The sequence below is a fragment of the Lissotriton vulgaris genome, chromosome 6, assembly GCF_964263255.1.
Source record: "Lissotriton vulgaris chromosome 6, aLisVul1.2, whole genome shotgun sequence".
Lineage (NCBI taxonomy): Eukaryota > Metazoa > Chordata > Amphibia > Caudata > Salamandridae > Lissotriton > Lissotriton vulgaris.
The window spans coordinates 1,746,869,071-1,746,894,752 of record NC_141694.1 but is presented as its reverse complement, the minus strand read 5'-3'; the positions used below and the strand labels follow the sequence as shown (position 1 = coordinate 1,746,894,752).

Below are 25,682 nucleotides of genomic sequence, written 5' to 3'. Positions count from 1 at the left end.
CATTGAAACTAATATGGACAGTGCCCATGTGATTAACCAAACTCCACCGTGCCAGGGAAAAAGAGAAGCAATTCTCCCCACACATACCATGAGCAATTCAAGAAAACCCCCTGACCCTACGCAGTCCTTCCTTCTTTGGGCTTCAATAAACTCAATGCTAACATATCCTTCTCTCGATGAACCTTTCCTTCTAAACTTGCTATTATTTCCACATCTGTGTCTTCTTGATTTTAATGTATGTAACTCGTCACTCTTGACAAAAATATTCTTACCAGGCCTCAATATCATACATGAAGAAATATACTTTTGATGGCCACCCATATCATTATCAATCAATGTATGCTCATGGTTATCATGCTACATTTATGAATCATGTTGGGGCCTATTTTCAATTAAAGGTATCATCTTCAAGAAGACAGGAGAGTTACATCATCCCACTAAATGGTAATGTCATCCTCTATTTCTATTCTCAGATTAGGCTGGCTCTATCTACCCACCTCATGCTTTAATGTGTTTCACATCTTTCTATGCATGTTGCTAGTTCGTCATGGTATTAAGTTCAATATATGGTTGATTTAGATAAGATACAACCCAGGGGAACAGGCCTTGGGAGCCCTGTAATGCAATTGATGTATTTGTGTAAACAAAGGATTTAGTCCTTCATGTACCAATACATTTTCCCATTCACACAGAAAAAAAACCTTTAATACATAAACCTTTAGTGGTGGAAATGGGTCATTACTTCAAGAGGGGCTTCAGGGATGGGGGAAAGAAAGAAGGGGGGGATGGAGGAAGGAGGGATTGATAATGTGTTGATAGAAGGAATAAAGAAATAAGGAAAAAGTGCAGGTAAAGTAGAGAGTGAATAAAAGCGGGAGGGGAATAAGTGTGTGTGGGTTGGTGCTTGTGTGGGGATGGATGAATTAATCGTAAAAACACAAAATGCCAGCGATGAGGTGGTAGCTATTTTAATTGGTGCATCAACCATCATTACAGAAACATTCAACTCAATAAGTGATGAGGATTTGTGACATCTATTCACAGGTTTTTCTTTACTACTAGACAAATGACCAAAAGGCCATCTGTTACAAACTGGACAATTACAATTAAGATTCCACATTTACCTGTAAGGAAGCCAGTGGTCATTGTGATTAGTAAAATGAAGCCAGTGATCATTGTGATTAGTAAAAGTAAGGCTGGCGGGCATACTATTCAAATCTATAACAGGTAATCTCTACTCACAAAAATCTAAAAGGACAACTCTGGCAAGGGTGCCATGTAAAAAAACGGCTACACAATTTAAACTTGTGCAGCACCAAAAGCCTATTTTTTCTAACTTTGGCTCAGAAAAAGATAGGGTGGTCACATACATGAAGTGTAAATAGATATTGAAATTAAAAATCAAGAGTCAACATGCATTTTTATATTCTAATCCTCATAAGAGACTTCATATAATGTTGTCACAGTCATGCTTTTAGGGACACCAGTTTCAGTACGTGAGTCTATTCACTGTTTCGGCCTGTGTTTTACTTTTTTCACATCTATTCTAATCTCCCTCCTCACAGGTGTTGCACCTTTACAGATCTGAAGCCTCTCTAGAAAAGAAGACTTCTTGGGTTCAACTTCCCTCCTGATTAACATCCATCTGTCAAATGCTCTTTGCCCTACACAAAGGCTTGGTCAGACAAAGGGTTGCCTGGCTGTCATTGTATTAGGTGTCAGCACCCTCTGTGAAAAGACCATTGCAAAAAGAGGGCGTCCTACCTTCTGTTTTAAAAACATCGGAGCAAACAGAAGAAAAAATCAGTGCACACTCCGCCCCCCCCCCCCCCCCCCCCCCCCCCGCCAACCCACTCCCCTCAACTGAAAGGCTCTCACTGATTTGCTGGGCTCTTAAGCTTGAGGGGGAGAAGGCAGGAGTCGCTACAAGTGGTGTGTTTGTCTTTCTCCCAGGAGAGGCCAATTAAGTTTGGCTTTAGAAGGAGAAAGATAAGGAGCAGAGAAACCTAGACAAGTGTCAACCACAGCAATATACATAGCTATGGAACATAATCTTGTGGGATTGTGAGATTTACTGGTAATTGTGACCTGACCACGTGGTTTCAGCAGACCTGACAAAGCTGAGCTGATGACTGTGTAAGTCAAGAGATGACTGTGGGGGTGTTGTGAATGGTAAAACGAATGAACTCTTTATGTCACGTTGGCACAGATGAGCAGATCTGATATTGGATGAAGTTAGAATTTAAACATGTATTCTCAAGGCATATGCTCAGTTACATTTTAACAGCAGGGGCTTCATAGTTGAGCTTCCCAGTGTCTTTTTCAAAACGTTCAGCTATAAATCAACCCTTTTGTGTAAGGTATCTGCCTGGATCAGTGGTCTGCAGAGGTCCAACTGGCTGCAGAATGCAGACACATGATTTTTTGACATCCATCCCTTGCACATTCAGGCATTTTAACTCAAGTATTCAGAGGGTCATATCCTGTCTTTGACTGAGATTCCACATTCAATTCAAACTGGACTACATGGCCCATAAATCTCTACATGTGGAGAAGTGTGGCTCAATGATTAGAATGGCAGACCCTGATGCAGAGGTCTAGCCCGGGACCAGAGTTTGACTCCCCACCTCGGCGGGTCTTGGGCTCAAAATTCCACGGACCTGATAATTCTCGCCTCGGTGCCTATTCCAATCATGGAGTCCCACTCTGCAGCTCTGGGCAATAGCTTGCTTAATCTCCGCAATGGCCCCCACAACACTAAGGATGCCTGGCTTCCACCTTGGGGGTGCCCAGGAGTAGACGCCTCACGGGGAAAGCCAGGATCAGTCCCACTGCGGTATTCATACAAGTGCCTTGAGACCGTTGCGGTGAGTAGTGCGCTATACAAGTATCAATTTACAATTTTACACGGCCCCAGCTGCCTTCAGTGCAGTGTGCCTGCCTCACACGTGTAATAGCTGTGTAACCGATGCAAGGTATGCCCTTGGTATCAGTCTATTCTTGGCAAACATTGACTTTATATGATGCTATCTGTTCATTCTATTTTTTCCCAAGCGTTGTGTATTCATTCTATTTTGTTCCTGTTTGGTTTCAGTCAGTATCAGTAATTTTGTAACAAGTTTTGCAGTATTTTAATTTCTCTTTGTATGGAAAGAATATGCTAATATAAACACCCCGACTCAAAAACATCTGGTAGAACAGAAACAATATATCCCCCAAGAGTAATTATGCGTAGTCATATTCTACAGCACTTCCTATGTACCAAGGTTTCTTTCTGAAGTAGCCACATGGCCGGGGTTCCTGTCTTGACCTCATTCTACTCCTGAGCACAGGTGCAAAAGCGGTCGTGCATCCAGTTTAAATCACATTGTAATTCACCAATCACATGTAGAGTTAATAATAAAAAAAGTGATGCACTTTGGACCCCACCGGGAAACATCCATGACAACGCGGTCAAAACACCCCTCTGCCATTACCACGCATCTTTTACAACGCAAGTCATTACCACGACGTGCGCTGGAGGGCGCTCTAGACTAAGGAATAGTAGATTTACTATTCCAACACCTTCCCTACTGTACGTAGGCTGGTGTTGGAATGATAAATCTATTCCTAAGTCCAGCACCCTACAGCGCAAGTCGTGGTAATGACTTGCGTTGTAAAACTTGCGTTGTGATGTACCGCGATCTAAAAGATCGTGTTGTAACATCATACAACCACACCACCATTGCAATGTTTACGAGTGACTGCCCCCCCCCACCCTCCCATGCGCATGCGCAAACGTGCAGAGCGGAAGCAGAATGTTTCTTTTTTTCGCACTGACCGAGATTGCTGTTTCAGCCTAAAAATAATATTAGGAGCCAAACCATAAAGAAGCAGGTTTCCCTTTAAGGAATGCAGTACAATCAGTGGGTTTGTCCTTAAGGAGACAAAGGACAGCACACCGTACATCACGCAATAATAGCTAGGGAGGCACACATACCTATGAGTATTTTGAGAATATAACTGATAATACGCTGTTTAACCAGCAATAATAGCGAGGGCCGTTATTCAACAAAGAGCCTTGTTTTTAAGAATAGATGTTATAAAGAGGGCACCCATTGCAAACATTACATGAGGAACTTAGTGGAAACTGCACTACACCTCAGAGGGGAGTGTCCATTCGAAAAATAAACAACCAATAGGATTGAGCGCACTGCAAGCATAGTATGCAAACATTAGATGAGGACCTTAGTGGAAACTGCACTAAACCTCAGAGGGGAGTGTCCATTCAAAAAATAAACAACCAATAGGATCGAGCGCACTGCAAGCATAGTATGCAAATACTTAACCTCGAAAGAAGTAGCCATGATTGGTCAACAAACAATTTGGTTCAGACCAATCATATCAGAACATCCTACATTTAAGCAAGGTTGTTCGCAGGCCTCATATCATTCGAACCAGAACCCCCAGAAGCAGCGTGATTGATCTGCTTTAGGAGGTAAGACTTTTACAGCCCAGATTCCCTAGTATTAGCACATAGGCGAATCCTTCATGTCCCCGCTATAAGATTCAAAAGACTTAACAGTCTTACTTTAAATTTCTCCAGGGGAGATTGTATTCCCGCTCGAGGAAACTGCTAGAGCGCTCCACCTTAAAAATCAGCTTTACCTGACAGCGAAAGACGTGTCAAGCGCCCATCATTTTCCAGCAAAACCTCGCTAACGTAAACTTTCTTCTTTCCAGTTTGGAGAAGATTCTCCACTCGATTTTAGAGGTACGTGTATTTAGGGCTTACAAACACAATCCAGTAGTGTCACCAAAACAATTCCCTGACCGAGCGGCTCTGTGTGTTTTTCTAAGTAGATGGAACTTGATTGATCTCCTTCAGGAACCATTGTAATTTGTACACCGTCGTAATCTTTTAAGTGACATTCAACATTCAGAAGAGATTATACAGGTATCATTTTTTGGTTTTCTATCTATCTCTGTAAAGAGACACCCTTATCCTTTCTAGACCAGTGTGAGCATTTTAAACCCCTTTTATGGTAATAATACAGTGTATCATACAACCTAGGAGTATAGACCCATTCAATACACTATACTTGTGCCACACATAGTACATACAATTCTTATCCCTGCAGAAATCTTTAATAATAACCATCTGTATTTACAGGAATCTATCCTATTTTACTTCTTAAAAATGTGGTAGAGAACAGACCCATCAGCTAATCACATCGCACAGAAACACACCGGTAAGATGGAAATTGTATTAACCGTATTACAATGGCATCAGGGTTATCCAATAGTGCAAGCTGTACTAGGAGCCTTTCCGCTTTTATATACGGGTGCAATGGCCTCAAAGTCTCCCATATGCACTCCAATCCCACATTAAATAGGAACAGGGGGTTCTTACAGTCATGAAAATATCAGTAACATTCTAACAGCACCTGATTAGGATCTTTGCAGCATCATACCCAATTAGGGATATAGAACTAAAATGGACCCGTTGGTTTCCGAGTTAGTCCAAAAGAATCTCACAGGGACTAGGCAACACTGTATCCAAGCAGTGATCAAGAATAGTAACTGTGTTCTTATCCGTTTAATCCCTAGCAATTTAGACTTGGTTATTCGTGCAATAGCAAACTATGTGGGAGATTACAGAGATATAGTATTACAGTAAAATAGAAGCTAATGAATGTACTATGTTAGCTGTAAGACTTTCCCTGTAATAGGAATGAGTAGCTAATCAAGGATCATCTAATTGTGGAGTACCAACCAAGTATGATAACTGTGATCGTTTTTTGTGAAAATGGAAGATTAATTGTATGTATATCTATTCTAGGGGAATTGTACAGACCCTGAAACAAGACAGACATCGAACTTTAGTCTTGATAAAGGTGGAACATATTCGCTTCAGAACCACCGAAACGCGTCGACGCCAAACTCCTGTACAATTCAAGTCCTCTCCTCCCCTGTTGATATACAAATTTGTGGCCATAAAACTAGGGAGTGATGAAATTGTAGTATTGAATGTACCACTTGTATTTTACAATTCTTTACGTTTTACAACACATTTTTGTCTGTCTGTTGCATTGTGCAGGTCACAATAGATTGTATTATTAGTTGAAATTTTAATTGTTTCTTAGCAATTGTATGATGTATAAATGTAAACTGTTTTTATTTCTGTTACTTTAATAAATTGATGTGTTCTTTATGTTTAGAATTGCAGTAGTTCATGATTTTATCGTTAGTTGCTTTAAAGCTAAGTTTTAGCTTATCCTGTATATGTCTCAAGGGAACTAGTCTAATTTCTGGGTCCAACACCCCACTTCCCTTGACTAACTCAAGGGGTTCCTCTCTCTTCTTACAATATATTTGCACAACCATTTGGTTGGAGAGACGTTAGTCTCGCTCACTCTGGTTTCCAGAGCAATAGTGAGTTGGCTGTTTACAACCACTGTAGAACATGGATAAACTCAAAACTTTTGGGTTTTCAGAGGATCAATATAATAGACTCATGAACCTCAATCCCAAGGGTGGTAGTACAAAAACCCTTAATAATAGCAGCCACGAACAGCTAGTGAAGATTCTTAATTCAAAAAAGAAACTAATCAGAACAGAACTTCACGCAGAATTTCTTATTGACTACCTAAAAGAAGGAGTCATCCCGATTGGCCTACAAGTGCGGAATGAGCCAGGCCTCTTTGTGGAACATCCTAAGTTCATAGAGACCTGGACGATGATAGCCAATCGATGTAGCCGAGACTGGCTTATACTAATTATAGAGACAGCACAGGAAATCATAGATATAGAGAGAAAAGAAATAGATAAAATGGAAGCACAAGTGCTACAGTCACCAGCACTTGAAGATGCCAAAAAGAAATTAGAGGAAATAAATCATGATGTGGACGGATACAGAGAGTATCTAACCAACAAAAAACTCAGAAAATTTAAAAAGGACGTAGAGAAGTACTCAGAAGAAGTAGTTTATCCCTATACCAACAAGGACTCCTTCTTAACTAAAAATGAACCCCGAGGTGATAGACCCTACCAACAAAGACCCATATACTCAAGAGGAGAAGAAAACAGAAGGATTACATTCTCAGAAACATCAGGATCAGGGAGTGAGGATGAACCTGAGAGAGCTCAGGAGAATAGATCTGGCCGTAATTTTGAAAGGGAGCCTTTTTTAGGGAGACGCCCATTTCGGGGCCAGAAGAATTTCAGGGGTTTCAATCGACAAGACCCTCTCCGCAACCATCCACCTCAGAGCAACACAAAAGAGTATATTGCCACAAGAAGCAAGCAATATTGGAGATAAACGAACTTCCCATAATCAATCTCTCCAGTAGGGTACTAACAAATATAGAAGAGGAAGTCCTACAAAAGGGGTTTAGCTTTGCACCTACTAACCTCTACCCACTCTTTAACTTAGAAAGTGATTTAAAAAACTTTTTTAGAAAGATTAGACTTAATAAATTTTTTGAGAATATAGACTACACCCCCCCAGAGCGCACTACAGGATTCAAACCCAAATCAACCTTTTTTCCTAGCCTCAATCAACTTGACAAGAAGGTAGAAATATTCGAACACATTGTAGAAATGGAGATCAAAGCACTATATAATAAAAAGGCTAAGAACAAATTCAACAACAATTTAACACAAGAGCAAAGAATAGCTCTCGCAAACTTACAGAAATGCAATGAGCTTACTATAAAGCCGGCCGATAAAGGGGGTGAAGTGGTTGTCTTCAACACATCACATTATGAAAAGAACATCAGAGATCTTCTCAGCGTGGAGGAACACTACAAAAAAGCTAGATTTACAGAACTCAGTACGCTAAAACTAGAAGATATTGAATTGTTGAACAAAGGGAGAGGGGAAGGTCACATCAGTGACAATGAATACAAATTCCTCTTGAACAATCACCCAGTCATCCCAGTGATGTACGGTCTCCCCAAAATTCATAAACAATTAGATAACCCACCCATGAGACCTATTATTAGCGGAATTGGCTCCATGTTGGAGCCCCTAAGCCGCTACGTGCACTTCTTTCTTCAACCTATTTTTAAGAAGCAGAGATCTTATTTAAAAGACACCACACATGCAATTACAACGTTTGAGGGTAGAGGGTTCAATAAGGCGACCCAATTTTTGGTCGCCTTAGACATAGAAGCCCTCTACACCAATATACCCCAGAATGACACCATAGAAGTAATAGCTTCCATCTTAGAAAATGAAGATTTAAAGGGAGGAAACGACCATTTTATTATGTCATGCATCTATCTAATATTGAAGAAAAATGTCTTTCTCTTCAAGGATGACCTCTACCTGCAAGTTAAGGGGACCAGCATGGGGGCCACTTATGCCCCCAGTCTGGCATGTTTATATGTGAGCAACTTTGAGGATAAGCATATATATAATGAGGTGTCCCCATACTTCGAGAATATTACTTGCTGGCACCGCTACATAGATGATATCATCTTCATCTGGAGCGGTGCCAGTGAGACCCTCTCGAATTTTCTCGAGTGGCTAAACTTGGGGGACCCAAATCTTAAATTCACGTGCCACCATAGCAACGAACAAGTAACTTTCCTCGACATTATCATCAAAGAAGAGGAGGGGATTCTGAAAGTGGAACTCTTTACGAAGCCCACCGATAAGAACACCCTCCTCTTGTACTCTAGCAATCACCCTAAATCACAAAAAGATAATGTACCATTCGGGGAGTTCCTGAGATTACGCAGGAACTGTACCAATCTCAATGATTTCTACAAACATGCGGAGAACACCAAGCTTAAATTAGAAAACAGAGGTTATCCAAAGAAACTGATTAAAAATGCACTTAAACGTGCTCGTTTCTATGATCGTGACAGCCTGCTGGACCCCTAAAGGAAATCTAAGAACCAAAACTCTACACTAGACAGGATAGTATTTGTCACGCAATATTCTCATTTGAGCAATCAAATTAAGAATATCGTGAATAAAAATTGGAAAATCCTGAACCAGAACAGTGAAACCCAGTTAAACAAACCATTATTCTCATTTCGCCGAAATAAGACTATCAAAAATAGTCTTGTGCATACCTACACTGCTCCAAAAGAAAACCAACTAACACTTTCAGGAAATGTAGCAACAGGTAACTATAACTGTGGAACTTGTTCCGTCTGCCCCCATTGCATTATGGGTAACAGCGTAGAATATAATGGTAAGAAACTTCAACCAACTACGTTCAACAACTGTCGCAGCCAGAACGTAGTATACCTACTACCTTGCCCATGTAACCTAGGCTACGTGGGCGAAACTGGCAGAGAACTACGTATTAGAATGCTAGAGCATAAGTCTGCGATACGCACCTCTAAAATCAACGCGCCCCTCACGGACCACTTTAAAACGATGAATCACTCTTGTGACGACATCAGGTGGTTCATACTAGAGAAAATTAGAACCAATAGAAGAGGGTGAGATCCAGATAGACTCAGAAAAGTAAGAGAACAATGGTATTTTTGTCACCTTAATACCATAGACAAAGGCCTTAACACTAGAGAAGATGGGGCTAAGTGTCTATAAATGAGTTTTCAGCAAAATCTAGATCAAATTGCTACACCAACAGTGTAGGGATTTCCGTATTAACCATCTCGTTCATACCGTATTATGAATTATAAGCTAAACATCAATTCTCCTGTAATTTTTGGTATTCCTAAATAGGATAGTAAGATATTTAGCACAAAGAGAGGGAGCATATAACTTCAACTTATTGCTGGACGTAATTATGACAATTCATAGACGTCACGTTTGAAGCAAGGACAATTAAAGATCTACACAGACGGGTAGCACCCACAAACGTGATAGTAGTTTAATATTTGTATCCAAACCTGGGGGTAGTATACCATAACGCTCAATAGAATTGACAAAGAGCTCAAGCATATCTCGTATGCCACAATGATTTCATCTTATGAAACCACCCCATATTTAGGATTATGAAGCAGGTTTCCCTTTAAGGAATGCAGTACAATCAGTGGGTTTGTCCTTCAGGAGACAAAGGACAGCACACCGTACATCCCGCAATAATAGCTAGGGAGGCACACATAACTATGAGTTTTTTGAGAATATAACTGATAATACGTTGTTTAACCAGCAATAATAGCGAGGGCCGTTATTCAACAAAGAGCCTTGTTTTTAAGAATAGATGTTATAAAGAGGGCACCCATTGCAAACATTACATGAGGACCTTAGTGGAAACTGCACTAAACCTCAGAGGGGAGTGTCCATTCGAAAAATAAACAACCAATAGGATTGAGCGCACTGCAAGCATAGTATGCTAACATTACATGAGGACCTTAGTGGAAACTGCACTAAACCTCAGAGGGGAGTGTCCATTCGAAAAATAAACAACCAATAGGATCGAGCGCACTGCAAGCATAGTATGCAAATACTTAACCTCGAAAGAAGTAGCCATGATTGGTCAACAAACAATTTGGTTCAGACCAATCATATCAGAACATCCTACATTTAAGCAAGGTTGTTCGCGGGCCTCATATCTTTCGAACCAGAACCCCCAGAAGCAGCGTGATTGATCCGCTTTAGGAGGTAAGACTTTTACAGCCCAGATTCCCTAGTATTAGCACATAGGCGAATCCTTCATGTCCCCGCTATAAGATTCAAAAGACTTAACAGTCTTATTTTAAATTTCTCCAGGGGAGATTGTATTCCCGCTCGAGGAAACTGCTAGAGCGCTCCACCTTAAAAATCAGCTTTACCTGACAGCGAAAGACGTGTCAAGCGCCCATCATTTTCCAGCAAAACCTCGCTAACGTAAACTTTCTTCTTTCCAGTTTGGAGAAGATTCTCCACTCGATTTTAGAGGTACGTGTATTTAGGGCTTACAAACACAATCTAGTAGTGTCACCAAAACAATTCCCTGACCGAGCGGCTCTGTGTGTTTTTCTAAGTAGATGGAACTTGATTGATCTCCTTCAGGAACCATTGTAATTTGTACACCGTCGTAATCTTTTAAGTGACATCATTCAACATTCTGAAGAGATTATACAGGTATAATTTTTTGGTTTTCTATCTATCTCTGTAAAGAGACACCCTTATCCTTTCTAGACCAGTGTGAGGATTTTAAACCCCTTTTATGGTAATAATACAGTGTATCATACAACCTAGGAGTATAGACCCATTCAATACACTGTACTTTTGCCACACATAGTACATACAATTCTTATCCCTGCAGACCTCTTTAATAATAACCATCTGTATTTACAGGAATCTATCCTATTTTACTTCTTAAAAACGTGGTAGAGAACAGACCCATCAGCTAATGACATCGTACAGAAACACACCGGTAAGATGGAAATTGTATTAACCGTATTACAATGGCATCAGGGTTATCCAATAGTGCAAGCTGTACTAGGAGCCTTTCCGCTTTAATATACGGGTGCAATGGCCTCAAAGTCTCCCATATGCACTCCAATCCCACATTAAATAGGAGCAGGGGGTTCTTACAGTCATGAAAATATCAGTAACATTCTAACAGCACCTGATTAGGATCTTTGCAGCATCATACCCAATTAGGGATATAGAACTTAAATGGACCCGTTGGTTTCCGAGTTAGTCCAAAAGAATCTCACAGGGACTAGGCAACACTGTATCCAAGCAGTGATCAAGAATAGTGACTGTGTTCTTATCCGTTTAATCCCTAGCAATTTAGACTTGGTTATTCGTGCAATAGCAAACTATATGGGAGATTACAGAGATATAGTATTACAGTAAAACAGAAGCTAATGAATGTACTATGTTAGCTGTAAGACTTTCCCTGTAATAGGAATGAGTAGCTAATCAAGGATCATCTAATTGTGGAGTACCAACCAAGTATGATAACTGTGATCGTTTTTTGTGAAAATGGAACATTAATTGTATGTATATCTATTGTAGGGGAATTGTACAGACCCTGAAACAAGACAGACATCGAACTTTAGTCTTGATAAAGGTGGAACATATTCGCTTCAGAACCACCGAAACGCGTCAACGCCAAACTCCTGTACAATTCAAGTCCTCTCCTCCCCTGTTGATATACAAATTTGTGGCCATAAAACTAGGGCGTGATGAAATTGTAGTATTGAATGTACCACTTGTATTTTACAATTCTTTACGTTTTACAACACATTTTTGTCTGTCTGTTGCATTGTGCAGGTCACAATAGATTGTATTATTAGTTGAAATTTTAATTGTTTCTTAGTAATTGTATGATGTATAAATGTAAACTGTTTTTATTTCTGTTACTTTAATAAATTGATGTGTTCTTTATGTTTAGAATTGCAGTAGTTCATGATTTTATCGTTAGTTGCTTTAAAGCTAAGTTTTAGCTTATCCTGTATATGTCTCAAGGGAACTAGTCTAATTTCTGGGCCAAACCATAAAGTAAATAATTATCAACTATTTTATAATGAACATTCTTTTTTTTAGAGCGAATATTCCATACTAATAGCACATTTTTATAACGTAGTAATAAACTAGTTTGAAAGCCAAAATAATGACTTACGATCGTCGCTGAAATCGTCTACCAATATAATTTCATGGATCAGGTGGACAGGGCTTCGATTCAACACGCTGTGGAACCAATAAAAAGAAAAACTGTGACCAAAACAAAAACACACTTGTAAAGTCTATGAATCATGAAGAGAACAGAACAGCACATTCACATTAAGTATATTGTAAAATATAGAGTTCGAACAACAAATATTACAATCAATATCATAAATACCATCACAATAGCACTTATAAAGCCTACGGCACAGACGATAAAAGTTAATGTAACTATCAAAATGGTACGTTACAGTGCATTTTTTTTACCTGTTTACAATGCAGTACTGTACAAGTCAGGTAAGTTTTTATGGTCTGGCTTGACATGACCGCTCTCGCTGGGCCATTATGTGAGTACCACTATAGAGGGGATTTGGCTTCCTTCGCCCATATATTTGGAGCCAAGAGTAAATGTATTGATTGGGCAGAAGTTGTGCTACCACAAAAAAGTATTTGCCCTCTAGCAACTGTGATCATTTTGTTTATTTATCCAACTGGCTGAGCTTGAACTTTCAGGGGCACACACACATTGTAATGGTTAAAAAGGGTCTTAAATAACTACATACTTTGCAATGTTTGTCTTTCTCTGGCAGCAGCAAAGATGGGAGAAGGGCAGTCATTAGCCTACAGGGATTGTTAGGTCTGGCTTGACAGTACAACTGTCAGCTGACCTTTTATTAACCTACCCCAATATTATTCTACAGTTGTAATGCTTAACATTACCGTACAACCTTCCTTTAAAGTCATACCTAATGGCACTGTCTATGCTTGTTTTTAATGAAATTTTCAATGTAATTTTTCATATTTATTTTTAAACAAGGTTCTTTATTGGTTATGGAGTGGGTTTTTATCAGTTATGGGGTTGGGAAGAGGTACAGTGGAATAAGGGCTTTTTAAGATTCAGGGGCATATTGAGGTAGTGGGAGGTAAAGGGTTCAAGGGTGGGTAGAAGTATAGTGAGTTAAGGGATTTTATGCGCTCAGAGGTGGGTAGATGTAACAGCAGGTCATTTTTTTCTTTTTTTTTAGAGTTCAGGGGCTGGGTGAGCTAAAGGGACATATGTGCGTTGTTTCAGGGCTACTTTTTGACTAGTTTGGACATGGAACGTTTCGGGGTGATTGTTCAAGCGGGAACCAAGAAAAAAGAGGGGCCCCAAAACATGTTTTCCTTATTCATTTTTCCATAGGAACTTTAGACAGCTTCAGGCTAAACCACTAAACAGATTTACACCAATTTGGCAGAAAGCAAATTCTTGGTCGGGAAAGAGTGATTTTTGTGATTTGATGTAAATTCATTCTGTAGTTTTACGGCAATGAATGCTCAAAAACTTTGAAAATCAAGAGACACGGAGCCTCCGCAGATCGAACAGATCTACTGCTGCGATCTGATTAGCTGCCACCATCTCAACTAGGAAGGCTGGTAGCCATCTTAGGACTCGACTTAGGACTCAGAGTCCTAAAAAAGTTTGAAAAAAGACACAAGGGGGATGGTTAGGCATATCCTGACCCCCTATGCCTGGTGAAGGGGTCTAGAGGCACCCTGCCTGGTGCTTAAAATGTTTGCTTTAAAATGTGCCACAAATTTGTTGAGGGTCCACAGTAAAAAACAAAAGTGTGGGCTCCAGCATTTGTTCTTTAAACCACCCCCAGGGTATGTTGCGTTTATTTTTGGGAGTGAGGGGACAAATATGAACCCCTATGAAGGCTGATTTCGGTCCTGGGGGCCCAATCTCTTCGGGGAGGGGTATGTGGCCTCCCCGCTCCCCAGGACATTTTTGGCACTGGGGACCCGATGCCCAGGGGGCCAAATTATGTTTTGAGGGGAGAGAGGTGTGCAGCCTTCCTCCCTGAGCAACGTGCAGCGCTGGGGACCTCATCCCCTGGAACCTGAAGTCTTTTATAGATGAAGGGTGTGCACAGCTTCCCTCCCCAGGCCACATTCGGCCATGGAGAACCCATTCCGTGGGGCCCACTGTATTTCTAAAGGAAAGGGGGGCCCGCAGCTACCTCCTCCTAGCCTCAAAAGGCCCATTGGACCCCATCCCCCAGGGCCGCTGAACTTTTGAAACGGGAGGGGGGCCTTGCGACCCCCTCCATGATCCATTAATTGCCCCGGGGCCCCTATCTCCCGGGGTAAACGCATGTAGAATGGAGGTGTTAGATAAAGGGGGTTTGTGGCTCCCAACAAAAAACAAAAAATACATATTTGCGTCTGTGTTCCTTTAGGTATACACTTGCACACACACACACATATATATATTTATTTACATAATATTAAATATATATGTACAAAAACATACTTATATGTTTATGTACACACACACACATATATATATATATATATATATATAAATATATATGTAATTTACATAAAATCAGTTATTACAATGCGTAATGCATTGTAAAATATGACTTTGTAAAACACTGTGTTGTAAATAATCATCGCAATACATTTGCAATAAGTATGATTGACACAAACTTAATTTACCAATAATGAAAATTGTGAATGGAAATGTCTATTATTATGCGGGCAATAATAATTAATATGCTCCACAAGCACTGTAATTTTTAAGCCATGCTAAAAAAAAACTAATAATGCTATTGTGCAATCTCATGTAGGCACTTTCCCAAAATGGACACTATGAGGGGTTATCACAAGATATAAGAGCTGGTAAGTCAACCATTACTCATTTTCTCAAATCATCAATTAAGCCAATATATTTTGTTGAGGAGAAAGTGTCCACAACCGTATGTTCACTTATTTTAGCTTTCAGCATCATAAGTTATGCCAGTCTTTCTCTCATACATTTCTATGAAACATTTACTCCATCAATTGTGCCAGTATTGGCAGTCACATTTTGCAAATTAGCATATTAGTATTCCTCTTCCATTTGATAGCACCAACTTATCTTGGCCAGATTAGAAGATGCATGTAAATGTAAATAGGCTACTGACGTGTGTATATGAGACTCATCTGCCTTCAAGGGGGCATGCAGCTTAGCCAGCTATCCTTCCCTCATGTTGTGTGGGCAGGCAACTTACACAGCGGCAATGAAATAATACAAATGTCAAGCATTTAGGGAAAAATATGTTTAAAAATGCTAATAGTGGAATGGATGGCCTCCTGGAGGAGTGGTCCTGGTAATGAGCTCTGGCAGATAGATTTTCTCGTTGCTTTGTAGTGCAGCAGGCTTAGCTTGCCCTTACTAAGAGGCCTCCATCTGGGACCCCACCAGTCGCCCGCAAACATCAGGACCACCACATTATCCTACAAGAAGACCGGACTCAACAACATCTGCAATACCATAATGCCAAAATCCGGATTTTCCCAGCCTATACCAGAGAGGTTCAGCAGCACTGCCACTCATTTGAAGAGGTCAAACAGAAGCTCTGTGTACTCAACATCCGGTGCACGCTACTTTTCCCGGTCCATCTCAAGGCAATCTTTGACTCCAAGATGTACTTTTTGACACTCCTGAGAAGGCCTGGGAGTGGGTGATGGAGCAGTGGCCGCTGCTGCTGACAGGCTTTGTTGACCTGGTGGAACCAGGGAGATGGGACATCTTCCACCCCTCCCTGCTTGTGCGCCACAGAGGAGGCATTCCAGGTCCCGGAAATACCAGCTGGGCCACCGCAGACAGGAATCGGCGATCCCACCTCCTGTGTTGAGGGTCATGGGAAACCGCTGACCCTGAGGCGACCCTCTCTAATACTCCAACTCTTTTTAAGACTTCGGGGGGTGCGCCTGACTTATTGACCTGGATACCTCCTCCAACCAAAACACAATGTATTGAACTGATCCTGTTCCGTTGTGAGCCTGAGAGACTATACCTAATGAGTGCTAGTCTGTTGGGATAGTGGAGGGGCATTAGGAGGATCTTCATGTGGTTGTCAAAATTACTATTTCCTATTTCAATTGTTAGATACTGCTGTCAGGGATTATTTCCATGGTTGACTGGGGATCCTGACTTACCCCGATTTAGCAGCATTATGAGAATTTTTGGGGAGACAGATGCCTTGAGGTTGGGTGTATGGGGTGGGGGGGATTGAGTGTTGTTTTGAGTTTTGAATTGAGTTGATTTTTCGCGATGATTCTCTGCTGTGAATGTCCTGAACCAGGTGCCAGACTCTATGATGTGGTACACTAACCTACCCCAGCTTCCGTGTTACCCTGTGCTGCTTCATCACTCTTTCGGCCCCCACACCAGATGGTTGGAGTCCTCCCCTGAAATGTGAATGGTCTTTTGGACCGTATCAAATGATCAGCAGTTTTGTGCTATATCAAGGGATACAGACCAGATGTGGTCTATCCAAGAGATGCACCTTTTGGGTTCTAACTGCCCTCTCCTTAGCCGACTTGGGTACGATTGCGGCTTTCAAAAGAGGGTTCTCTAGGGGCTCGGGAGTAGGGGGTAGTCGACTGCAGCAGGTCCCTCTGGAAGAGGTAAAACAGTGATGAAGAGCATCGACCCAGCGGGTGTATGACTCGGGGGTAAGTCTGACAAATAGTTGTACTGGCTGGCAACCTGTTACGTCTCTAGCAGGTTTGGGACGGCTATTAGAGAATTCTCTGGGAGCCTCTGCAAGGAGTTGCATGTGATTGCACAAACTTTTGTGGCATTCTACCAAGATCTCTACATGGTGCTCCTGGCCCCTCAATGCAACATCAAGGCCCCCTTCTTTGGGATATCCCTCTGCCCTCTGTCTCTGTCTCATTGAGCCGAGAGCTTGATCAGCCTCTGATGCCAGAGGAGGTAGACTTGGCTATTGCTGACCTCCAATCTAGCAAGACCTCTGACCCAGATGGGTTCCTCATTGAATTCTTTAATCAATATAGCACCCACCTTTTACCAAACCTGTTGGACCTCTACACTGAAGCATTGAGGCATGGCTCTTTCCCCCGGATCTTGGCAATGCCACCATTGTGGTAATACCTAAAGCGGGCATGCCTGCAGACTGATGCTCCTCATACCGACCAATCTCCCTCACTAATGTGGACATCAAGATCTTAGCTAGGGCCTTGGCCATCAGGTTGAGCCGGACAATTTCTTATTTAATTCACCCAGACCAGTGTGACTTTATGCCGGGCAGAAGCACCCGGCATTGCATTCGCAGGGATAAGCTGGCCCTTTCTCAGTCACACCACCTGAGCCAACCCTTGGTCATCCTTCTTGTTGATTTCCAAAAGGCTTTCAACATGTTTTCTTGGCCGTTCTTGGAAGCCATGCTCCACTTAGCTAGCTTTGGACCCTCCTTCTGCAGATCGATGGGCTTTCTATATAACGGCGCTATCGCCCGATTCGGGTCAAAGGTGTCCTCTCTCAGCCGTTCCTGACCCATAGAGGTACACATCAATGCTGCCCACTGTCCCCCCCCTGTTATTGCCCAAGCCATAGAGCCACTGGAGCCCCTGCTAAGATGTGATGCTCAGATTCGGGGGTGGAAGTGGGAGGGTGGAGTGGAGGACCGCATTGTTCTTTAAGCGGACGAGGTTCTGCTCTTTCTTGGTGACCCACAATCCTCAGGCCCTAGATGTCTTGAAATCCTCCATCTATAAGGGGAGGCCTCTGGCTTGCGCATTAAACTGCGCAAATCGCTCTTGGTAGTAGTGGCTGGAGATGCCGCTTGGTAGCAGTGGTGCCCAGAGATATATTTGGCTTTTACCTTGTGGCACCTATGGTTTCAATTAATGAGGGGTTTACAGAGGGTGAGATGATCGTACTTATAGGCTCAAGCTACACCTCATGGATTTCAATAATCTTCTTCGCATGCCTTATCAATCAATCAAGGTTTTGTAGAGTACACTACTCACCCGTAAGGGTCTCAAGGCGCTGAGGGGTCAGTAAAGAGCCTGGTCTTGAGGTATTTCCTGAAGTGGTACAGTGTCGGACTTCACCGGAGATGAAGGGTAAGAAAGGTCCAGGTCTTGGCTGCGAGATAGGAGGACCTTCAGCCCACTCTAGTCTTGTAGAAGCATGGGACGGTGGCTAGGGGGAGGTCGGCTGAGCGGAGGTTACTCTTGGGGGCATGGAAGGAGAGGCGGTTGTTCAGGTACTGAGGTCCGATGTTTTTGAGGGCCTTGTAGGCGCGTGTGAGCAGTTTGAAAGTTACTCTTCTTTTGATGGGGAGACAGTGGAGGTCATGGAGGTTTTGGGTGATGTGGTTGTGCCATGAGATATTGAAGATTAGTTTTGCTGCGGCAATCTGTATGGTCTGGAGTTTGCAGAGGAGTTTTTTGTTGATTCCGGCAAAGGGGGCATTTTCGTAGTCAAGTCTGCTGGTAACGAGTGTGTGAGTGACCTTTTTCCTGGAGTCAGGGGGAGCAACTTGAATGTCTTACATAGTATAAAGAGGGTGTAGAAGCATGCGGAGGAGACGGCGTTGATCTGGTGATTCATAGTGAGCGATAAGTCCAGTATGATGCCGAGGTTGCATGCATGGTCAGTCGGGGATGGGTGGATTTCCGAAGGGTGGGGGGCTACCAGGTGTCATCCGAAGCAGAGGGGGTGGAGCCAAGAATGAGGACTTCTGTTTTCTCCAACTTGAGCTTCAGGCAGCTGTTCTTCATCTAGGTTGCGACGGCTTTCATCCCTTCTTGGAAGTTGCATCTGGTAATGTCGGGTTCCTTGGTAAGGGAGAGAATGAGCTGGGTATCAGCTGCGTACGAGATGATGTGAGCCTGTGGTTTCTGATGATGGTTGCGATTTAGACATTGAAGAAGGTGGGGTTGAGGAAGGAACCTTGGGGTACTCCGCACCTGATCTCTGTCAGTTCTGAGAAGAAGGGAGGGAGTCCTATTGTCTGCGTTCTGCCAGTGTGGAATGAGCTTAGCCAGTCTAGGGCTTTTCTTTGGATGTCGGCCTTGTGGAGTCTGGTGGCTAGTGTGCAGTGGGAGACCATGTCAAAGGCTGCTGATAGGTCCAGGAGGATGAGGGCTGCAGTTTAACCTTGGTCGAGGAAGGTGCAGATGTCATCTGTGGCGTCGAGGTCGGCGGTCCCGGTGCTGTGGTTGCAGCGAAATCCAGGTTTAGAGGTGCCTATGATTTTGTTGGCTTCGATGAAGTGTGCTAGCTGAGTGTTGATGACCTTTTTAATGACTTTGGCTGTGGAAGGAAGCAGTGAGATGAGCCTGAAATTCTTAAAGTCTGTCGGGTCTGTGGAAGGTTTCTTCAGGAGGGGGTTCACTTAGGCGTGCTTCCAGCTGTCGGGGAATGTGGTTGTCTCGATGGAGCAGTTGATGGTTCAACGTAACTGCGGCAGCCCTGTGGAAGATGTGCGACAGGCACGGGTCAGAAGGTGCTCTGGAGTGGATGCTCTTCATGGTCTTTAGGGTGTCTTTGTTCATGAGTGGGGTCCAGGTGAGTAGGGTCTGTTGGGTGTCATCGCTGGGGGTCGGGGATGGGGCAACATCATAATTCAGCTATCTCCTCAGACGTCTTTCTGATGAGACTCCCTTATTGGGCCTGATACACAAACCTTTTTCTGTGATTAGTTGTTTATTACTCCAAATGTAGGGTTGATGTACTCATGAATTTACATATTTAAGAGGTCCTGGTTCACAATGTTTTTTTCATGAGTAAGCACATTTTAATCCAGGAGTAAGACACACTTATCCCTATCACAACTCACAAAGAATTGCTATATTAAAGGATAATCCAACAATGTGAAGCTACACCTTGAGTTTACTTTTTACCAACGTCTACAATTATGGAACTATCCCAACACCACTGGAAAGCTCTATGATGGGAAACCTCCATTAATGTGCTTTGATGTCAGAACCAAAAACGATTGTTCAGGAGCATTATTATATCCTGAAGGCAAATTGTATCTAAATTCCTATTTGACAAACTCACTGGGTTCAGGATAAAGGAATAATAAGCTTTTCACAACCTGGTTTTCGGGCTAAGTTTTGACATCATCATGATCTTAAATATATTAGTTATGTGTACCATAGCAAATAGTAGTAATAGGGTTTTCGTCTGCTTTGTCGAATATTCAAATGCATTTGATAAAGTAGACAACATCCGAATTACAAACTTGGATACAGGTCAAGCTGATAATAGCTTGGAACAAGAGAGTAGGGTGGGCTGAGTTATGCACCCGAGAATATGGTGGCATTCATTTAGAGCTATAATGCAACTCACAGGCCCGGCCCATACACTGTGCCAGAACCAATGAAGGAACTCTTAAACTGTGGAAAATATGCACAGGAGCTGGCAGGGAGAAATGGGAGTAGTACGGCTCCCGCAAAAAGCGATAATGCAGAGAGAGGAGGCTGCCTGAGGGCAACAAGTTGTGCGGCCATGGGCACCCACAGTACTGATCCGAATGCCGGCTAACCCCGGCATACTCCCTCGGTTGAGCAGGTGCACTACGGAATACGAATTGTGTGGTGCAAATCTTTGGAGCCCAGAGATACCAATGGGGGCTCATTGTGACTGAGACGTAGAACCCTACCCTGCTGAGAAGTTTCTCAACACATGGACATGGAAAGAGGTCTGGTGGTGGCCATTTACCTCAATTGGTTCTACTTCAATAGGATATTGTGAGTAGCACTGTTAACTTTACCGCCAGCACCCAAATTCTTTACTGTGCACCTCTGGGCCCTGATTGCACTACTCACAGTCCAATTCTCTGAGACTGGTGCTTCCTTGAGGGCTTGGGTGACCACATACCGTCCTTGGTACACCCGCTCTACCCATCAACGAGTCTTGACCCATCCCACTACAAGGGTACCTAAACACACTATGCACAACCAGCCTCATTAGCACCTAGATATATGCACACCTCCTACATGGCCATGCAGCAGAATGCTAGGCCCATCACCGAGTAGCGACATAAAGACTTGGTCCCATGCGAGGATCCTGGTTAGGTGTACACAGAGAGCAGGCCCTATCAGGAAGACTGATACTCCATTGCTAATACATGCCTACCACCGATCCTGGGTGATCCCTGATGAATGGACCAACTGAAAAATGGGCACCCCAGTTTTTTTATACTTGCCAAGAGACCACTGCTACGTTCAAAGCAACCCGACAATTGTTGTTCACAGAAGCTGTGATGGAGAAGTCTCCTCAAGATACCAACAGAACAAGGAGCACACACTCTAGACCCCGCAAGGGACACCCTGAGTTTGTCTATCTCTTTAATTGAAGATAACACTACAAAAACCTCCACAGCTATTTTATCCATCTGCTCTGATTTTGCCTCCTTTAACAATCATAGGCAGCAAACAGAAGACAGACTCATACAGCCAGAGCGAAAGCGGGCAATGACACTCAAATGGGAGCAAAACCACTGCTTCCTACAAAGAAAATTGTTAGAGATGGACAACAGGAACAGATGGAACAACTTGCAGTTTTCCAGTGTCTTTAAACAATTGAAAGACACGGATGCAATATCATTTCTATACCTCTTGATAGCAATGATAGCCAACCTGTTGGTAACTCCACCTCTGGATACAATCCAGACGGAAAGCAGCAAAACCCGACCAACCCAAAACATAGTCTGCTTTTTACAGCACCAGTAAGCTTGACAAATGTTTATGGAGATGCGAAGAGAAGGCTCCTTTCGGAAATATTGTATAAAAATTATAATCATGCAATGCTTTTCTCATGAAAATTATTCAATGCAGGAAATTCTTTTTATAGCTTAGACCACGACTGAAAACATTAGATATCCGATATGGCCTACTAGACCCTGCTTGTATGCTGATTACCTACAAAGACTAAACAAAAACAGTTGAGGACCCTGCCTGCCTGGAAGACCTATTGGACTCAATTGAAGGCAAAGAGATACAAATCACACCACACCAAGATCCCAAAGGACCACACTAACAGAAGCCCTGAAACTTCACTTGAGAGACCAGATGGCATGATCAGTCAGTGGGCCACAGGACCAAAACCTGCATACTAGACAAAGAAAAAAGCACCAAGAGATAAATCAAGATCGCTGCTGAAACCTATCAAAGGCTGAGTGCAATATACCAGTGCAGGTAAGATCCCATTCATTCGTGCCTTTTTGTCTTTATATTGTTGTATATTTACTTTTCAGTTGATAAGAGTCCAAAACTGAAGGGGGTTCAGAGCAGGCATAGTAGCCAGGGATGGAGGGGGAGTTGTAGGAGTGGGCCCACTTGAGATATGGGATGGGGCCTGTACTACACCAATGCTAAGAAAGGTCCTGGTACCCTAGCTGAGGAGCTGCTTTATGCGGTCACCTGCAATGTTGAAATGGAACAACCCCTTCCCATTCTACCATGACACGCACCACTACCCACTCCATGATAAGATCTCGAAATAGACATACCACCCCTGGGCGATGTAGTCGCTCTTAGAATGCTGAATATCCTACCATCGTAATCAGCAAATATTCACCTCTGAGGCATTTCACCCTGACTTTTTACGTGGCCGGGCGGCCTGTGGATATCTTGCTCAGACAAGTCTACCACCCAAGCGCTATTGGCCTAGCCAAATGATCACTTTAGCAGACTATTGTAGTGCTTCAAGACCACACTCCTCCAGACTACTTCCCTTTTCCTGCATATCAGACAACCACTACCTCTGTTGACTCTTTTGGGCTAAGTACCTAGCTCTGACACCGGTAGTACTACAAGTATGATTATTGTGCACAATAGCTGAGTCCTACCCCTCTGAGTGTGACCATCATACACAGGGTCTACACACGTGGGCCGTCTAGTATCATTTGTTGAACCCAGAACCCTCTGTGCTGATATAGCCGATTCACTGCTGGCTTCGCTATACGATGAGACAGGCAATGTCAGATATCAATATACTCTCAATTAACACAAATGGATTAACCTATTATATTAAAAGGAATCGTTATATTAAAAGGAAAAGAGTGCTATCATATTGCACACGTTGAAGCCAGACATCACAATATTACAAGAGACAGACTTACCCGATGAATAGAGCTAGAAGCTGAGCAGGGACTGGGTGCGAAAAGAATACTCTGCATGTAAACAGACCACTATGAATCCCCTTGACAGACATGCAAAGGGGTATCACAGAGGGGGAGTTGTTATTCTCATCAGGAAAGGGTTGCCATTTAAAACACAAGATATCGCGGGATTACAAGTGTCACTCCATTTTAGTCAAGCCCAAAATAAATTCAAAGCCAGACATTGATCATTGGGTCCATCTATTGCCCTGTGACATCTAAATCTGATACCTTTAGAGATGTAATGTGCATACTGCATGATCCGTGGCGCTTATTCCAACCAACAGAGAGGGAATACACATTTCTCGCCTGGCCCCAGTATTGATTACTTCCTAACCTCTGCCCAACTTCTTATTAGAATGTTTGATATGCCCATCACTCTGAAAGGGATATAAAACCATGACACAGCGTAACTGAAACTAGATCTTGGTCCTACCGAATCAACACATGGCCACCAGAAGCTCAGCATGTCTCACTACGGTGATTCGATGGACAAACAAAGACTGTGCTCCTTAGTTCAGACTTACATACACGGCAATGTACATTCTGTATCATCTCCCCTCATGCTATGGGCAGCAAGTTAGGGTGTATCAAGGGGGAGATTATGAGGCACTCAGCCATGTGTAAATGTGACACACTCTGGAGCAAAGCACAACTAGAAACACAGCTTATACCACTGACTCAGAAATATGAGGCAACCTGCTCAGTGGCAGATTTAAACAGACTCTTGGACAATAAGAAGGTAATCAATCAATAAAAAACTTAACAAGCTGAGAAAGCACTCTTTATACTTAAACAACAGCTTTATAAAAGAGGGGAGAATGCGGGCAGGGTTTTAGCAACACAACTCAGACAACAAGGGGCCTGATTCACAAAAGTAATCTGAGACAAAATCCTTAACTTACTACTTTTGGTATTCACAGAAGGCATTTAGTAGTGGTAAAGTTAAGATTCCTAACTTTACTACTACTAAACTGATGCAAAATCCTAACTTTACGACTTTTGGCATTCCCAAAAAGGATTTAGTAGTAGTAAAGTAGGATTCCTAACTTTACTACTACTAAACTGAGAGAAATCCTAACTTTACAACGTTCGGTATTAACAAAAGGCATTTAGTAGTAGTAAAGTTAGGATTCCAAACTTTACTACAACTAAATGCCTTCTGTGAATACCAAAAGTAGTAAGTTTAAGATTTTGTCTCAGATTAGTTCTTTGAATCGGCCCCAAGATGAGGAAAACATCATATCTGCTATTCGAGAAGAAGCATGGACACTTCACACTCTTCCTCGGGACATTTTGGGAATACTATAAGTCACTATACAGTTGTGATGGAAAACTACTCAGCAGAGATGAATACAGTTCTATCTGCCTTGCAGCTACACCGGGTGACTCCTGAGCACACTGACTCTCTAGACATGGACATCGCCAATAGAAAAATAATACAGGCCTTTGATAAACCCTCCTGAAATAAAGCTTAGGTTTAGACGGTTACCTGGTGGAGTATTATAATAATTTTCAACACCTATATTTATCTTTCCTTGGTAACCATACAAGAGGGTATCCCACCAGTTAAGGAGACGAATGAGGCTAAGATTACGTTAATGCTGAAACCAGGGAAGGATCCACTGGAACACACCAACTACAGACCAATATCAATGCTTAGTGTAGATATGAAGATTTTGCCAAAATCTTAGCCAGCAGACTTAATCATGTTGTCCCAGTACTCATCTACCAGGACCAGGTAGGCTTCATCCTTCACTGCTCCTCTGTGTACAACCTGAGATCGCTTGCACATATCCTATGGCAAGTAAAGGATGATAAAGAGGAAAAAGTAATGCACATTGGATATGGAGAAAGCCTTTCACAGGGGTGGAGTGCCCTAATTATTCCATGTATTGGGGACCTTTTGCCTGGGAGAATGTCTTTTACCAAGGTCAAATGGATATACATGAAGCCTACGGAAGTGGTGGGTTGCAATCGTTACACCTCTGCCCCTTTCAATATCAACCTGGGAATGCCACATGAATGTTCACTTTCACCCCTACTATTTGCTCTAGCATTGGAACCATTAGCACATGCAATTAGACACAATGCAGCAATTGGAAGCATACAATCACAGGCAGGAGAATATTCATTTTTTATTGTATGTAAAGGACATAC

The 25,682-nt window shown here is 42.5% G+C and overlaps 1 protein-coding gene across 3 annotated transcripts in view; it reads right to left on the bottom strand.

Annotated features, from left to right (window-relative positions):
- GALNT14 (polypeptide N-acetylgalactosaminyltransferase 14) overlaps nt 1–25,682 on the bottom strand; it is a 1,224,485-nt gene that overhangs the window by 444,641 nt on the left and 754,162 nt on the right. For all 3 annotated transcript variants that reach the window (XM_086927980.1, XM_086927979.1, XM_086927981.1), the window contains exon 4: nt 12,524–12,591. In XM_086927980.1, the coding sequence (XP_086784106.1) occupies nt 12,524–12,591 (68 nt within the window). The remainder of the gene's footprint in view (nt 1–12,523; nt 12,592–25,682) is intronic.